General features: G+C 47.6%; 1 protein-coding gene across 1 annotated transcript in view; it reads right to left on the bottom strand.

Moving 5' to 3' along the window:
• Positions 1–19,020, bottom strand: part of INSC (INSC spindle orientation adaptor protein) — a 72,843-nt gene that overhangs the window by 24,872 nt on the left and 28,951 nt on the right. Inside the window, exon 6 of the mRNA XM_061440715.1 lies at positions 6,213–6,384. Coding sequence (XP_061296699.1) covers positions 6,213–6,384 — 172 coding nt within the window. The remainder of the gene's footprint in view (positions 1–6,212; positions 6,385–19,020) is intronic.

Below are 19,020 nucleotides of genomic sequence, written 5' to 3' on the forward strand. Positions count from 1 at the left end.
GCCTCTTGATGAAAGTAAAAGTGGAGAGTGAAAAAGTTGGCTTAAAGCTCAACATTCTGAAAACTGAGATCATGGCATCCGGTCCCATCACTTCATGGGAAATAGATGGGGAAACAGTGGAAACAGTGTCAGACTTTATTTTGGGGGGCTCCAAAATCACTGCAGATGGTGACTGCAGCCATGAAATTAAAAGACGCTTACTCCTTGGAAGGAAAGTTATGACCAACCTAGATAGCATATTCAAAAGCAGAGATATTACTTTGCCAACAAAGGTCCGTCTAGTCAAGGCTATGGTTTTTCCTGTGGTCATGTATGGATGTGAGAGTTGGACTGTGAAGGCTGAGCGCCGAAGAATTGATGTTTTTGAACTGTGGTGTTGGAGAAGACTCTTGAGAGTCCCTTGGACTGCAAGGAGATCCAACCAGTCCATTCTGAAGGAGATCAGCCCTGGGATTTCTTTGGAAGGAATGATGCTAAAGCTGAAACTCCAATACTTTGGCCACCTCATGCGAAGAGTTGACTCATTGGAAAAGACTCTGATGCTGGGAGGGATTGGGGGCAGGAGGAGAAGGGGACGACAGAGGATGAGATGGCTGGATGGCATCACTGACTCGATGGACGTGAGTCTCAGCGAACTCCAGGAGTTGGTGATGGACAGGGAGGCCTGGCGTGCTGGGATTCATGGGGTCCCAAAGAGTCAGACACGACTGAGCGACTGATCTGATCTAATCTGATCTGATCTTAGTTGCAGAGCTAGCATTTGCAACCTGATGTGTGCATTCTAATTACTTGTTCATCCAACAAGTATCTACTGAGTGAACACTGTGTACTGGGCACTCTAGTGTCTTCATATGGACTGGTGAACACAGCAGATCAGATATTTGCCCCTGTTAAGCTTACATCCTAAAAGAATTGATGATTTCAAACTGTGGTGCTGGAGAAGACTTAAGAGTCCCTTGGACAGCAAGGAGATCAAACCAGTCAATCTTAAAGGAAATCAACCCTGAATATTCATTGGAAGGACTGATGCTAAAGCTGAAGTTCCAATACTTTGGCCACCTGATGCAAAAAGCTGACTCACTGGAAAAGAGCCTGATACTGGGAAAGATTGAGGGCAGGAGGAGAAGTGGGTGACAGAGAATAAGATGGTTGGATGGCATGACTGACTCAATGGACATGAGTTTGAGCAAACTCCAGGAGATAGTGAAGGACAGGGGAGCCTGGTATGCCGAAGTTCATGGGGTCACAAAGATTTGGATACGACTTACTGACTAAACAACTGGGCAAGAGAAAACAAACTTTTAAGAAGTTGATATATATAACTGCAAAGTCTAATAAATATGAGGGAGGAAATAAACAGGTGCTAAGACAAGAATTAGCACTCGTCTTAAAGGCCCACTGGGTGAGTAGGAAAGGTCTCCCTAAGAAAGTGACTTTCCCACTGAGACCTTGGGGGGAAATGAACAAGTCATTAGAATATGTGGGGGGAAGAGCATGTTCCAAACCAAAGGAACAGCATGTGCAAAGGCCCTGGGGCAGGAAAGAGCTCTAGTCCATGTGTGTCTAGTGACTGCACTAGACTGCTGCTAAGTTAGCCTTGAGGGAGAAGCTGAAGTTAAAATATAAAAACACTGCTTTTCCAACTGTCGTCAGCACAGTTTCGGGATTTCCTCTGGGTCCCAGGATAAGGATCACCTGGCTGCATAAAAGTCCTACATCATGTCCCTGAATGTCAGGCTCTTTCTCACTGATTCTAGGAGCCATAACCCAATCCTAATAATATCCCCCCAACTACCATCTGTAATTGTATTAAAGGTTCTCTGGGGCTTCCCTGATGGCTCAGTTGGTAAAGAATGTGCCTGCAATGCAGAAGACCCCAGTTCAATTCCTGTGTCAGGAGGATCCGTGGAGAAGGGATAGGCTACCCACTCTAGTATGCTTGGGTTTCCCTTGTGGCTCAGCTAGTAAAGAATCCACCTGCAATGTGGGAGACCTGGGTTCAATCCCTGGGTTGGGAAGGTCCCCTGGGGAAGGGAAAAGCTACCCACTCCAGTATTCTGGTGGATTCTTTGAGGAAGAGAGGGCCACCCCAACCTGCACCCCTCCACCATCTAACACATTCCCCCCATGGGCTCCTGCCTTGGAGAAGGCATAAAGGGGTCCACGGTACTGCCCACCCATCCGAATGGGCCTGACTTCTGACCCTCAGTTACAACATGACCAATAATCAAGGGGCTTCCTGGGTCCACATCCCCTCCTACTGATGTGGATACCTACATAGTACCTCTATGAAAGTACATGAAAAGAAGCCAGACTGGGAAGAGTTGAGCTGTGTTCTATCCTGCTCTCTAGTTCTTGCTTCCTAAAGAATCTACTTTTAGGTTCTGATATTAGAACTGGCACCTCTTGGCACCTTCTAGTGAAAGCAATTTCTGGTCCCTGCCTATAAAGGGACAGAAAATAGCATTAGTTGAACCTCCTGCAGTGTGCTTTACACAATGCCATTCATTTCTGAGCACCTTTAGGGCAGAAAGTAGTTGCCTCCATTTACAATGTAGAAGCTGAGACTCAGAGAAGCTAGTAGCAATAGCCACCTCTGATCAAGTGTTTATTCTGTGCCAGGCCCTGCTGTGCACTCTATCTCACTAATTCATTCCATCCTCACAACAACCCAACTTTTTGTGACAATTTTATAGATGAAGGGACAGAGGACTCAAATGTTCAATGATTTTCCAAAAACTGTGGAATTGAGGATTGATGGTAATTTGGGGGTTCATGAGTTGGACTGTGAAGAAAGCTGAGCATGGAAGAATTGATGCTTTTGAACTGTGGTGTTGGAGAAGACTCTTGAGAGTCCCTTGGACTGCAAGGAGATACAACCAGTCCATCCTAAAGATCAGTCCTGGGTGTTCATTGGAAGGACCAATGCTGAAGCTGAAACTCCAATACTTTGACCACTTCATGAGAAGAGTTGACTCATTGGAAAAGACCCTGATGCTGGGAGGGATTGGGGGCAGGAGGAGAAGGGGACAGCAGAGGATGAGATGGCTGGATGGCATCATGGACTCGATGGACATGAGTTGAGTGAACTCCAGGAGTTGGTGATGGACAGGGAGGCCTGGCGTGCTGCAATTCATGTCACAAAGAGTCGGACACGACTGAGTGACTGAATTAAACTGAACTGAGAATCAAATCCAAGTCTGCCTGACCCCAGACTCCCCACTCTTTCTATGTTCTAGGCTGCCTCTTGTCTCCAGGCTTCTTTGCTTCATTTGCAGTGATGCTCCTGCAGATCTTATTTCATCGAGAAAATGCTTACCCTCTGGGCAGCACTGCTCCCCACAGCCCAGGTGTGGCCACAACAAGACCTAGCATCTTGATCTAACCTCCCTGGGCTGCACATTAGCCAAGGAATTAAGAACTCTATCTTTGGAGGGACTGATGCTGAAGCTCCAATACTTTGGCCACCTAATGCGAAGAGCTAACTCATTGGAAAAGACTCTGATGCTAAGAAAGATTGAAGGAAGGAGGAGAAGGGGATGACAGAGGATGAGATGGTTGGATGGCATCACTGACTCAATAGACATGAGTTTGAGCAAACTCCAGAAGATGGTGAAGGACAGAGAAGCCTGGTGAACTACAGTCCATGGGGTCACAAACAGTTGGACATGACTGAGCGACTGAACAACAGCAACAAATAAGAAGTCTATGACCAGCCCTTTACAATGATGGCTTTATCTTCTGATTTGGGGGGAACCACTAGGGTCAGCCCTTCCAGGCCACCTGCCTATGTCCAGGGTTTGGGGTGTGATCACACAACCCATAGTCCACTTTGCTACAATTTCTAGTCCAAATACCCACCCTCATTCTTATACCACCACCACTGCTGCAGACATAGCAATTATTAACACAACTGTCTAAGTGCCTTTTAATTTTGATGATGCACATTTATTTGAGCTACAGGCTGAGTCACCTGGGATATGTTAGAAAGATTAAACTGAGGATCCCAGTGACTCATTTATAAATGTTTCCAGGGAATGGCAAGAAATTGGAGGACTATTTCCCACCAAAGAACAGAGCCCTGGCTACCTGCCCAGAAGATACATCCCATCTGCTGACTCTCAGAGCCGACTCCACAATGTATCTTCATCAGGGCAAAACAAATAAGGAAACTCTTCTCTGGGGAGAAATCCAGACCAGGCAAAGAAGCTGGCATAGACATATGGTAATAGTGAAAGGTCACTTGGAATATATATGTTTTGATTTATTATTTGCTATCATTTATAGACTAGGAGATTTTCTATAAAACTTAGAATTTTTGTCTTTTTTAAAATTGCTCTTTCCTATATGGCAACAATCAACTGGAGTTTATCAGGGATTGCCTCTCTTTATTCACTGCAGATGCTTTTAAATTCAGTACAGGACTCACATCTCCTTATTTTCTTCTTCCATCTGGCCTCTTCACCTCATTTATGTTTCCTGCCAAGCTCTGGTGCATGATTGAGCATGACACCCCTGGCAGAAGTGAATCTGGAGATCAAACCAGTCAATCCTAAAGGAAATCAACCCTGAATATTCATTGGAAGGAAGGACTGATGCTGAAGCTGAAGCTCTAATACTTTGACTACCTGATGCGAGCAGCCAATTCACTGGAAAAGACCCTGATGCTGGGAAAGATTGAGGGCAGGAGAAGGGGTTGACAGAGGATAAGATGGTTGGATGACATCGTTGATTCAGTGGACATGAATTTGAGCAAACTCCGGGAGATAGTGAAGGACAGGCAAGCCTGGTGTGCTGCAGTCGATGGGGTCGAAAAGAGCTGGACACGACTGAGCGAATGAACAACAACATCATCCACTGTACATGTTTTTAAATTCAATACAGGACTCAAAATCTCCTTATTTTCTTCTTCCACCTGGCTTCTTCACCTCATTTCTGTTTCCTGCCAGGCTCTGGTGCTATGCCTGAGTATAACACCCTTGGCAGAAGGGAATCCTAACACTGTCATGTGGCCTTGGGAAAGTTTCTCACCCGCTTTGGGCCTCGGTTTCTTCTCTTATAGGGTGGGCGTGATCTCTTGAGTTCCCTCCAGCCAAGGCTCTTCAACAGTCCACTTCTGTATTTTCTCAGCTTTGAATCAATGTAGATATTTAACAAGTTGATTTCTCCCACCCTGGCCTGGAGGTGCCATGACCAGAGAAACTAGAATCAGCCATTAAGTCAACTCTAACTAAGACCTCCTGAGTGCAAAGTACTTACAGATCTGAAAATTCTAAAGCTAGGAGAACCCTTGGGAGAAACGGGTCCTTACCTCTTGTTTCCTACAGTAGGAACACCATAAAGGGAGCTTTGCAATGCAGTACGGCAAGTGAGGGGTGGAATCCCACACAGCCTGCCCAGGGCTACCGATCAAGAGCTCTTTGTCAGATGGATGAATCAAAGACAAAAATCCAAGCCCAAGTGCCCTGACACCAACCCTACATTATCTGATGAAATCAATTTTCATTGTTTCAATAAGATACAGATATAGAGACAGTGACAGAGAGAGGGATTGAAATAGAAACACAGAACGGCTGAGGTCTGCAAAACAAATTTCCTGAGGACTGCTCTCCAGGTGAGTTCTTCTACTTCCTGCAGTTTGGCAGAAAGAGTATATTCTGGATATCAGGCTCTGATTCTCCTGCCAGGAACACACACATCTGAATAGGGGACTCTAGAAGAGTCAAAGCTCTCAGGGTCCCAGGGAGCGAGGCCAGGCTGGGGTTGCAGGCAGCAGGTGTGGGGAATGGCTGCTCTCTGAGAAGCCACTTGTCGCCAGGCATTGCTGCCACATTCCCCGGGTACCACAGATGGGAGATTTCGGGAACAAAGCCCATCAGTCTCTCTGGCCAAGGATCTGAACCTCAACATTGGAGTCCCCACGCTTCCCTGGGGCGTGTCTTGGTCTCCACCCAGAAAGGCCAATTAATCCTAGCCTGAACTCAAGTCAGTGCTTGTAGTTTCTCAGAGGGCTGCAAGCATTCTAATAGAAGACTTGACAACAAAGCTCTTCCAAGTCTGACTCTGATCCTTAACCGCTGGGATTTGGCACATGTGATCTCTGTGGAGGAGTTGTGTGGGGAGTAGTGAGGGGGCCCAGGGAGCCTTTTCTGAAGACAACCGTGACAAGGCCCCCCTCACCCAACGGCACCCCCGCACCCCAGATGACTCACTAACGAGAGCTGTCACGATCTCCTCCATGCTCTCCAGAAAGCTGCTGAGGTGCTGGGTGAAGGGCAGGTGTGGGGAGGTGACCTGGGCCACCACGGCCGCAGCCTCGGCCCGCGTGGCTTCTGAGTGGCTGTCGTCGGTCAAAATGTCAGCCAAGCACAGAACACCATCCACCTGCGAGCAGAGAGACAGCACATGCTCATGACAATAATGAAACAGACTCACATCCCAGACTGGATCCCCAGGGACTCTAGGGGCTTATCCTTTGGCTCCAGAGAGATCAGTGACTTCCCATGGGCTTCTTAGATAGCAGGCATCAGCAGGTGTCCAGGGGCTAGGCCAGGGCATCCACCACAGCGAACTCTAGTAGAAAGAACAGTCCCTTAGGAATCTCACACCCCTAAGCGCCCCTCCTCACTCCCTCCTGCTCGGTCACTCAGCCTCTCTGAGACTCTGTTTCCTCACCCACCAATAAGGTGTGAGGAGTTAAAGACATGAAGCAGGAGATGCTGCAGCCAGAAGTGATGCTTGACAAATGTTGGCTCCCTCCTCCCCTCCTTAGGTCAGCAGCAGGCTGAGCTCAGCATCCTTTTTCCCCATCCTGTCCTCCACCGCCCTCCCCTACAGAGGCCTTGCTCTCTCTGCCCCGCCAGAGAGAAGCAAACCTGGGCACAGGGCACCTGAATGCCAGAGAAAGATGTCAACCCCCTGAGTTCTGCTCCAGTCGGACCTGCTCTTGGTACTGTAACTTCTTGAGAGCTTAATATATGCCCGCTACCACTGTGCAAGTGTTATTACACCATTAATCCTCATAACCGCCTCCCGAGGTCGGTGCTATGATACACAGTGCATACGTTATTATACCATTCATCCTTTTAATAACCTTCTGAGGTCAGTGTTATCATTATCTTCGATTTAAAGATGAAGAAACTGAGACACACAAAGGTTCATTGACTTACCCCAGATCACAGACTTTAAAACCAGTTGCTTTGGGATTTGAACCAAAATGGCTTGGTCTCAAAGCCCATGGTTTTGAAGAGGTGTCATGCTGCCTTCTGAGAAGTGACACCTGAGCTCAGCCTGCCAGCAAGGTGAGACTTGTTCAGAGAAAGAGAGGCAGTAACTTGCCAAGGTCAGCTCAGCAGTCCTCCTCAGATGACAGGACACCCACCTGCCTGGGGACCCTGCCATCAAGGGCCAGGGAGACCTACCCTTGTTCGGGCTCAGGGCAGGGACAGAGGCAGGGTGAGGTGAGGTGAGGCGAGGAGAAGCCTGTGCAGCTGCCCTGGGCCTGGGCTCCTGTCCCCACACCATGACTTCCTGCCACTCAGCTTCAGCCACGCTCCAGGGGCTGCGTTTAGTCTGACTAATTACCCAGTCATGTTCTAGGCCTCCCTTAAATGCTCTTGGGAGCCCTAAGGGCCATTAGCAGTGAAAGCCTTTGGCAATCTCAGACTCAAAAGAGACAAATGTGGAAACAGGAGCCTGGGGAACCGTCTGCAATAAAACTCACCTGGATGTGCTCAATAAAAGAGAGCAAACAGCAGCCAGCAGTCCCCGCAGGACTGGGCTCCTGCCAGGTGTTCGGCTAACAGGCCCTCTGGGAGGGACCTCACCGGGGCCCAGGGAAGAAACGGGGGCTGCTCTGGGCCTAGAAATGGGAAGCTGCCCTCTTACTGCAACCTAAGACACCTCTTAAGCTTATCTGGTTCGTCGCCTCCCCACTTCCAGCACCATCCAAGGCTAGAGAGCAACAGGGTCTCTAGTGAGGGACTCTCTCAGCCAGTCCAACTCCCTAATCTCATCTTGGGTGCACATGGAGTTGCATCCCAGCCCCAGCTGGGAATGCTGGTCAGTCCCAAACTAGATTCAGACCTAATCCCCAGCAGGTTCAGGGAGATGGGCCAATCTGAATACACTAGAGAGGTCAGGGAATGGACGGTCCCCAAGGGTCCACTCATCAGCCCAGACTCCCGCTTGGCAAACCCACTGAGCACAGCCTCCCTGAGCGCATGCCGAGTGCCAGGCTGTGTACTGGAGCAGAGGGGCAAGGGCAAGTGACTCATCCACAAATGACCATTGTACAGCCTGACTTCCGGGAAGATCTCCCAGAAGCCGCTCTGACTTAAGGCCCGCACCCCCAGATCAGAGAGGGAGACCCTCTTCAGAGCTCACATCTAGGCACATCTACTGTCATGACAGCATGTATAACTGGATCCCACAGATTCCTGACCCCTGGAAAGTGACCCTGAATCGTTGAGTGGGTCAATTTCCCAGGCTTCTGGCCCTGATGCCAGTGACTGGCCACATGGCCTCCTGCTAGCAAGCGGCCACCAACCAAAATTGATCTCCATATCCATTACTATCTCAGCAACTTCAGTCCAGCCCAGCTCATCATCAGGAGGCCCTGAAGGGCCCCCACCAATGGGCTGTGGGCTTCCCAGTGTATGAACCAATTCGTACAGTCTCAGAAAACGCACGGCCTCTGGAGTCACACCTAGCTGTTCTGAATCTTGCCTCTATATTTACTAGCTGGAATATTTTTGTACCTACTCTGAGCCTTTAATTTTTTGCTTAGTCATGTCCGACTCTTTGTGACTCCATGGACTGCAACCCACTAGGCTCCTCTGTCTATGGAATTCTCCAGGCGAGAATACTGGAGTAGGTAGCCATTTCCTTCTCCAAGGGGATCAAACCTAGGCTTCCTGCATTGCAGGCAGATTCTTTACCATCTGAGCCACCAGGGAAGTGCTCGCTCGCTCACTCTCTCTCTCTTTATATATATATATATATATATATATATATATATATATATATATAATGGATAAACCCCAAAGGGTGCTGAAATCTGCATTACCTAAGAGATGCATATGCAGTGGCCGCCACACGGTGGCACCCTCATTCCACCTTAGCCCCATCCAGCGGGTACAGTTGTCTCTCCGAGACTTAGGGCCCTGGTTTCACTTTCCCTACCCTGGCTTAGTCTCCCACCTGGACTTCTCTCCAGGGCTCCCTTCTGCAGGCTCCTCTGAGGTTGTGACCCCGTGGGGAACCTCAGCTCTGCGGATTGGGGCCTACAAGTTTTCTCATTGGCTTGACAACCTTGGATCATGCAGGCCAGAACTAGAATTTTGCGAAGGTCAGTGACTCCTGTATTAATGCCCAACCAGGAACGATAAGATGAACAATTACATTCCTCAGAAGGGAACTGAGAGAAAAAGTACCACCCATGCATCTCTAATGTTCAGCAAACAGTAACTGAGCATTTACATTGTGACCGAAGCTGAACTAGGCAGACTGACACAGAGATCAATTGGAACAAAGAAAGAGACGGAGAAACAGAGATACAGAAACCAAAGAGAAACAGGGGTGGGAGAGGGAGAAGCAGAAAGAGAGGTCATACACTTAAAAGGATTTGGGAACGTGACTGGTGCAAAGCCCAGCCTCTCCATTCCCCTCTTTTTTGGCCTTTAGAATTACCTCCCCCTGCTGAGAACTCTCTCCATCTGGGCCTCTCCTCTTCCTGGGCCTCCAGGATACCCACTTTGGGGCCCATCTCCTCCTAGCTAACTGCTTCTTAACCCCAGATTTTGCCATCAGCCCACTCTGGACCACGTCAGCAACACCTCTCAAACCCAAGTGACCTTAATGACTCAAACCTAGCCCTCCAGCTCTGACCTCCTTTCCCAAGATCCACATACACATTTCCAACCTGCTACTGGGTATCTTTATGTTCAATTCCAAAACTAATTATCCCAGATATTTCATAGACAATTCAAACACAGTTCACTTACAGCTGAAGTGTTCCTCTTCCCTGCCTTCACTCCTCACTCCCTCTCAGACCCAGGTAAGAAATCACCTCCTCTGTGAACATGCGCCTTCATCCCCCAGTCAGAAGGTCTCTGTCCTCCACACACTCTGGCTGCCCACAACTAGAGTACTTACCATGCTGGCGCGTGTGTGCTAAGTTGCTTCAGTCGTGTCTAACTCTTTGTGACCCTTTGGACTATAGCCTGCCAAGCTCCTCTGTCCATGGGATGCTCTGAGCAAGAATACTGGAGTGGGTTGCCATTTCCTTCTCCAGGGGATCTTTTTGACCCAGAGATCAAACCTGCATCTCCCATGTCTCCTCATTGGCAGGCGGATTCTTTACCGCTGAGCCACCTGGGAAGCCCCATCATGTTGGTAAATGCCTAGTTTACATGCCCATCCCTGTACTAGATCTGAACGGCTTGGAGCAGCTCCTGCACTGAATCTTCTCTGGTGTCTAGTAGGCAGCTGAGGCCTGACAGACAACTTCAGCTGCATGAAGTTTGGGCTGAATGATCAGGAAACAGAGGCCCAGGGAGGGGAAGAGACTGCACAGACCACGAAGCAGGGTGATGCCACGGCCGAGACTCCCATCCTGGTTCCCCCCTCCTGGCCCTGTGGCCCATCTGTGGGGCCTTTGACATGGGCAGGAAAGGAAGAGGCTGGCAAGAGGGTCAGCTCAGCAGGGGCTGCTCAACTCAGCTCCTGTGGTGGGCCGAGGGGTAGCCCAGCATGAGACCAGCTCCCTCCAACACTGGTCCCATTTCTGGAGAGCCTCCATCCCCAAACACCCACTTCCCATCCTCAGTCGTGAATTTAATGATGCCAAGAGAACAATCTAATCAAAGCACTTTCACAGCCCTAAAGAGATTGCTGCTGGAAGCACTTAGAGGTAATTAGCTTTTACGTAGAGTGGGATGGGCTGGGCCTGGTGACAAGCTTTCCTCATGGGAGGGCATTCAAGTGATGCTGAGGATGGTCTGGCCTGGTCACTACTTGGGTTGGTGGACTGATGCACCCTGAATCTGAACAAAGAGGGAACAGGCAGACTGTGAAAGTCTCCCTGGGAGGTGGGATGTGGAAACCATGCCCTTGAGGGATCCAAGTGTACTGGACACATCACATCCGATTTATGAGCAATGTCCTCCACTGACCTTCGGGAAAGCAGCACCGGTGGCTTTTGGGTGAATATCTAAGGGACAGGGGCCAGGATACAAAGGCCCATCATCTATCACTGGCATTCGCCTGCTACTTTCTAATTCCTTTTTGCATGTTTCATTTTTAGGGGAAGTCAGGACTTGCTTGTTGTAACAGATTAACAGAATCATGTGAAAGCAGCTATAACAGCTGTGGGGTGGAAGGGGAGCGTGACCTAAAGACCCCCCGAATTTCCTCCTTCACCTTTCTGTCCATTTGGACACAAGAAGCCTGCAGGAAAAAACAAAAGACAAGTGGGAACCACAAAGAACTTGGAATCCTGCTCATTGATGGATCTGCATATCCAAGGTACAGCTAAAGGGAAAATCCAATCACAGTCAGAGAGGGAAGCAGGGTCACTTCCGAGGAAGCAAGGCCAAGTGTGGGCCAAGGGACAGGGCAAGGTATTTGGTGGAATAATTGAGCCCACAGGCCAGAAGCAGGATCTGAATGTGCGATATAAACCAGAAGAGGGCAAAGTTCAGGACAAAGTCTACGAACAAAGTAAGGGGTTAGAGGCTTACTTTATAAAATGACATGTTTGTTTTAAGTAGTGGTGGGAGAGCTGGGAGCCCAATAGAAAGTTACAGAAAGTAAAACACACCTTCAGGAGGAGAATATAACCTTCCTCCCAAATGAACATACCCAGACCCCACTCAACCTCTTTTACTCTTTCAAACAAGACTCTTCGATTAAAAGTCAAGTGCCAAATCAGACAAAAACAAATATGAGTATGAAATAGGGAATGGAACAGTAAGATGAAAGGGATTATATAACCAGTTTGGCAGCCAAGTCAGTGATGAAGAAGGAGGTGAATTAGTGAGGTGGAAAGAAATCAAGAATTAAATCACTTAAGAATATAAATAGAAAATAATTTCCCCATCAAGCAAGTGATTTTCCTTAAAGCAGATTGTTGAAAAGATGCTCTGGAGGCATTTGGCGGTGGAAGGAGTGGAGTCTGTGAGGAGGTTTCAAAGGTCACTAAGAAAAAGTTTATTTTCCTTTGGGTGAAGGTTGCTAGGCATGTGGTGATGTGAAAGCAGCAAGTTTTCCACAAAGCACTCCTGGCACAGCTGGAATCTGAACTGTACCAAAGTACTTCTAGATCAGCGGTTATCTGCCTGGTTCTCAGGTGATTAGACTCATATGTGGGATTGTTATAACACTAATGCCTGCACTACACCACCAGAAATTCTGATTTAGCTGGTCTGGGATGGAGTCTTGTCATCAATATTTTTAAGCTTCCTCAAGTGACTCTAGCAGAGATCCTGGGTTCAGCCCACTTTTCTAGAGGTAGTGATGGTGCAGTGGGAGCTGCACAAACCAAGGAGTAAAAAAAGCCTGGGTTCACAACTCAACTGTGTTAACTGCTGACTTGGTGAAATGAGCAAGTTATTCATCTTCTCTAAGCCTCAGTATTCTAGTCCTTAAAATGATAATGAGGAAAAAGTTAATGAATATCAAAAGCATTCCCCCTAAATCTGTATCAAGACAGAGATAGCTATTATCACCACCGCTACTTAATACTTGACAGTCAGTCAGTTCAGTCGCTCAGTCGTGTCCAACTCTTTGCGACCCCATGAATCGCAGCACGCCAGGCCTCCCTGTCCGTCACCAACTCCTGGAGTTCGCTCAAACTCTTGTCCATCGAGTCGGTGATGCCATCCAGTCATCTCATCCTCTGTTGTCCATTTCTCCTCCTGCCCCCAATCCCTCCCAGCATCAGGGTCTTTTCCAATGAGTCAACTCTTCACATCAGGTGGCCAAAGTATTGGAGTTTCAGCTTTAGCATCAGTCCTTCCAAAGAAATCCCAGGGCTGATCTCCTTCAGAATGGACTGGTTGGATCTCCTTGCAGTCCAAGGGACTCTCAAGAGTCTTCTCTAACACCACAGTTCAAAAGCATCAATTCTTCGGCGCTCAGCCTTCTTCACAGTCCAACTCTCACATCCATACATGACCACTGGAAAAACCATAGCCTTGACTAGACAGACCTTTGTTGGCAAAGTAATATCTCTGCTCTTCAACATACTATCTAGGTTGGTCATGGCCCTAGGTAATACAAGAGAAAGAAATAAAAAGGTATAATGACTCCAAAAAAGGAAGTGAAACTGTCATAATTTATAGATGACATGATTGTATCCCTGTGGAACAGCTGGTAAGGACTCTGCCTGCCAATGCAAGAGATGCAAGAGACGTGGGTTCAATCCCTGGATTGGGAAGATCCCCTGGAGAAGGGAATGGCAAGTCACTCCAATATTCTCACCAGGGAAATTCCATGGACAGAGAAACCTGGCGGGCTACAGTCCTCTGGGTCACAAAAGAGTCAGACATGACTGAGCACTCACTTCTTCTTCAATGTACATAATCCAAATCTGCATAAAATCCCAAAGAATCTACATACCACTAAAATTAATAACTGAATTCAGCAGGATCATTAAATACAATATTCAAAATTGTATTTTCTATATATCACCAATAATTAGAAAATAAAAATTCAAATAACACACATTAGCATAAAAATATATCTAGAAATAAATCTTAAAAATGTGTAAGACATCAATACTGAAAACTCAAAACATTGCTGAGAGAGTGGGAAGGTATACTACATTTATTGACTGGAATACCCTATACTGTCTAAGATGTCAAATTTCCCTGAATTTATTTACAAATTTAAAGAAATTTCAATCAAAATCTCTGCAGGTATCTTTGGAGAAAGTAACAAGCTGATTCTAAATTATATATAGAAAAGCATAAAACTTAGAATTACCAAGAAAGTCTTAAACAAGAACAATATTAGATAATCTATATTACCAAATATGAAAAATTATTTAGATTATAGGGACTCAGCCAAGGCCATACTGGTACAAGGATGGACAAAAAGACTAATTGAACAGAAAATAGTCCAAAAACAGACATACCTGTGTCATTACTTTAGCTACAACAAAGGTACCATTTTAATTCAGCGGTGAAAAACATTATCTTTTTGATAAGTGGTGCTGGCTCCATTGGATATCATACAGAAAAACACTGAATCTTGAACATCAAAAAAATGTAATTTAAAATAGACTATTGAACTAAATGTGAAAGGTTAAATAATACAGCTCCTAGAAAAAAATATAAGAGACTCTTTTCATGATTTGAGGGAACATAAACCTTTTTTAAATGGAGACAAGAAACACTAACTATAAAAGAAAAGATCAATACATTGGGCTTTATCAAAGTTAATTTCTATCCATCTGAAGACACCATTAAGAAAATGAAAATGCAAACCACGGACTGAGAATATGTATTCTTAATACACATATCTGACAAAGAGTTTTATGTAGAATACATATATTTAAGCTTATAAATCAATAAGAAAAAGGCAATTCATTTTTTTTAATGGGCAAAAGTCTCAAACAGACATTTCACAGAAAATAACCAAATGGTCAGTGAGTGCTCAGTCGCTTCAGTCATGTCTAACAATCTGCAACCCCATGAACTGTAGCCTGCCACGCTCCTCTGTCCATGGAATTCTCCAGGTAAGAATACTGGAGTGGGTTGCCATTTCCTTCTCCAGGGGATCTTCCCAACCCAGGGATTGAACCTGAGACTCCTGCAGCTCCTGCACCACAGGTGGATTCTTTACCATTAAGCCACCATGGAAGCCCTTGGTTTTGCATGTATGTGTATATATATGTTATTATATATATTAATGTGTATAACATATAATATACACAAGTTCAATTTTTTGCAATAATCACAAATACTGAAACCCATGGTTTGTTCTGCTTATATAGTGCTCTACTTCCATTGAAACAAAATTGTTAATCACACTTCAAAGGAAAATTTAACCCATAGAGGTACATGTCATGGCACATACCAATTAAAGGAAGCATTTATTCAAATTCCTTCCTGTCCAAAGGACAGGAAACAGTTTAAGATAATTTAGTAAAAACCAAAAGTTGGGGAATTCCCTGGCAGTCCAGTGGTTAAGACTCCAGGCTTTTACCACCTGGAGCGAGGGTTCAAACCCTTGTCAGGGAACTAAGATGCCACAAAATCACAAGCCGCACGATGCAGCCAAAGAAAGGACAACAAAAAACTCCTGCTCCCTCAGCCCCTAAAATAATTCTGTTTTTCCAATGATAGGTCAATGACCTAAATAATAATGGTATAGAATAGAGTAATGAAAATGATCTCCTCTTAGTATGCTAGATATGCAAACTGGCAGATATAATTGGCCCAACAAAAGTTGGAAGCTTGCATTAATAACAGACAGAAGGCATTGTCAACGAATTTTATGAACATGTAAGTTGAAACACAGGATCGGTGGACCTTTTGAGACCTGCCATCTGAAGACACTACCCTTTTGGGGTTGAAGAGCTGCATTAAATGCTTGAAATGATATGGGAAAACAGCTCAAAAGTATTAGTTGTCAGTGAGATGAAAATTAAAACCACCATGAGAGATCACTATATGCCCAAGCAGGCCAGGAGCAGGGCACTGCATGTCCAGTCACCACAAGGCTTCAGATTAATTACTTGTTTGTTTTTTTTTTTTTTGGCTGCACCACGCAGTACATGGGATCTTAGTTCCCCAGCCAGGATCAAACCCACACCCTCTGCAGTGGAAGAGCAGAATCTTAACCACTGGAATTCCCAAACTAATTATTTGTACTTTTAAAGTAGCCCAAGGGAGAATGAAACACTCCTTTGGAAACTGTGTGTTCATTATCTGTGTGGGTCTTCCCGTCGCCCCTTCCTCTCTTATCCTGTGTCTCCTCCTCTTTCCCATTACTCCTCCCTCTCCTTTACTCCTCCCTCTCCTTGTCTCTGTCTCTGTGTGGGACTGGAGTACCCACCACCTGCCACCAGGTGGATCCTGTGCCATTGGTGCCAGGCTGTTCCCAGCAAATGGGTCCTCCCATGTCAAATTCTGCCCCCAAACCTCCACACTCTACCTTCCCTGTCTCCTCACTGTCTCTGCTGCAGCAGCTTCCTTCCCCTGCTTGCCTCTGAACTGGCACTGGCCCCGCTCCAGAAGCCCAGGGGAAGCCGTGATGGTACAGGCCCCACCTCTGTACCCCGTCCGGGGTCCTGAGCAGCCCTCGCTTCGCTGTGGCACAGTTTCCCTTCTCCCTGACACAAGCATCATGTTTACATCTGACTTCTTATGGGCAGATTCCCTGCTCGCACTAGATTACTTGGGGGTACAGCCAGGAAATGCACTTTACTGATGTTTTACCCTGCCGAGCTTACTGCCCCTCACCCACCATACACACACACACACACACACACACACACACACACACACACACAAGCACAGGTCTCCATCTATGGACTCACAGGGAGAGGTGTCCAGTTCTCTTCTGACAACACACTGTGTGCAGGGAAGAGGCCCCAGAACCCCAGCCCAGCCAGCTCAACACCTTCTAAGTTGTGTTCACACATTCATCTTCCAAGATCACTTCATCGGGCACAGGATACCAGCAGAACAGATTCTCCACTCAGCGAATGAGAACACCAAGGCTTACGGGGATTAGGAAAGTTCCCTGTGGTTCCCCAGCAAACCAGTAGCAAAGGAAGAGCTGGCCCCAGGCTCTCCGCACTATTGCCAGTCCAGGGACAAGGTCTGTTTGTGGACTCCAGAGCTTGGGCTCAGAGTGACAGGAGGGAGAGAAAGGGAGGGGATAGGAAGCTGGAACCAACTACTCGGGCCAGATGGTACAAAAAGGGGCTCAGGGCAAATCCCATAGAAAGATTTTCAGCTAGTGCATCCTTGCCGAGGGATCTACAACGTCTTCACTCCCACACCCCACCCCACGCAGGGGCCCGGAACTGCTCACAGGATGTATCCGCATGAAGTCAGCAGCCAGCCTTCTGGCCGTGGCCCTGCTGCTAACAGTGGGAGCCTGGGATGCAGGAGCTTTGCCTCTCTGAGTCTCTGTCCTGCCATTAGCAATGGAAGGATGCACCAGAACTCTTCCAACTGTATTTATTCATCCATACAGCAAAAATGATTCATCTGTGTGTGCAAGCCACTTCCCTGATGGGCCAAGGAGTAGGCGAGACAGTGTCTGCTGGTGGGGAAGCTTAGACAGTGCTCTGAGGTCAGGGGTATAGGTCACGCTCTCAGGGACGCACCAAGTACAGTGTGAGCTCCAAGAGGGAGAGGGCCGCCAGGAAGGCCATTCAGAGATGGGCATCGACCGACATGGGCAAGTACCGCTGAGCCACTCCACTGGGATGGCCTCACCTAGGCAGGTGCTGCAGGCAAGGAAGCCCTGAGAATGGTTAGTGGAAGAATTTGATAAGAAGGGGAAAACAGCTTGCACTTATGGTATGTTGACTCATTTGGCTCTCACTGTCTGCAAGGCAGGGATTATCACTGAGCTTTACGTGTGATGGCAGAGGGCTGGAGCAGGGCAAAGTCAACTCATAGTGAGTGGGCGGAAAGCCAGACATCAACCCGCGTCTGTGTGTCGGAGGGGCAATGTGCGGACCGTGGCTTGCTCAGAGGGCACCTTTACTGGGCTGGGGGTGGGGTGCAGGGGCAGGGGTGGATTTTGTGTAGTGAGAACTGGTGGTTTAGGAAGGGTTCTGCTCCAGGAGGGCACAGGACAAGCGCTGTGGAAGACTGCAAGTTGGAGACATGTTAGATCACAAGAGGGCATCCCTGGTGGTTCAGACGTAAAGAATCTGCCTGCAATTCAGAAGACCTGGGTTTGATCCCTGGACCAGGAAGATCTCCTGGAGAAGGGAATGGCTACCCACTTTAGTATTGTTGCCTGGAGGATACCATGGACAGAGGAGCCTAGCCATCCACAGCCTTGCAAAGAGTCAGATACAACTGAGCAACTAACACTAGATTACAAGATGTATCTCCAAACTCCCCCGGGAGGAAGCCACTTTAATAAAAAGAAGACTCTGTTGCCTTGAATTTGCAAACCAGGCCACATTCAGGACACATCGTGGCCCTGACTATTGGTTCAGACCAGTTTTGACAAGTAGAGAAGACAGCACAAGGCCGCACGTCAGAGGCAGCTGCTGCTTTTGTCCACCAGGTGGCGCTGTTGCACAGCACATGGGAACCAGCCGAGGCCCGGCTGAGCTGAGCCCTCCCCGGCTGCCACATGCAGGACTGAGGCTGCCTTCTTCAAACTCAGGTTTGGAGTGCGGTGCAGACCCGGGGCCAGCAGGGCCTTCTTCTGTCTGGACAATACTGGCCCCTACATAATCTCTGAGTGAATCTCAAAGACAGGGGGAGCAGGGCAGAGTGCCTAATTCTATCCCGTCTCCACATCCTGGGGCCTTCCCTGATGGCTGCCTGCAGTGCAGGAAACCCGGGTTCAGTCCCTAGTTTGGGAAAATTCCCTGGAGAAAGAAATGGCAACCCACTCCAGTATTCTTGCCTGGAAAATTCCATGGACGGAGGAGCCTGGCAAGCTACAGTCCATGGGGTCGCAAAGAGTCAGACACAACACTGCCCCTGCCAGTGTCTTTATGCCTTGTAGCCTCAACTTTCCCTTCTGTAAAATGGGCATAACCATCTCTGTGTGCCTTCCTTGTAAAATGACTGTTTGGATCAAATGAGCAAAAGGATGAGAAAAACTGGTTGTTTTCTTTTACAGATGTGACTTATTTCTGACCATCGGGAGCCCTACAAGAAGCAGGCAGTGGAAAGAAACTCCTGTAAGACAGCAGCTGGAGAGACAGAGCCTCCCCACCCAGTTCCCTCCTGCCCACGGTTTCTGGGTCCAGGCCTCCCTGTCTCCAGCCTGGCCCTTCAGATGTCAGGGCAACTCAATCCCAAGAAGCTG

The sequence above is a fragment of the Bos javanicus genome, chromosome 15, assembly GCF_032452875.1.
Source record: "Bos javanicus breed banteng chromosome 15, ARS-OSU_banteng_1.0, whole genome shotgun sequence".
Classification (NCBI taxonomy): domain Eukaryota; kingdom Metazoa; phylum Chordata; class Mammalia; order Artiodactyla; family Bovidae; genus Bos; species Bos javanicus.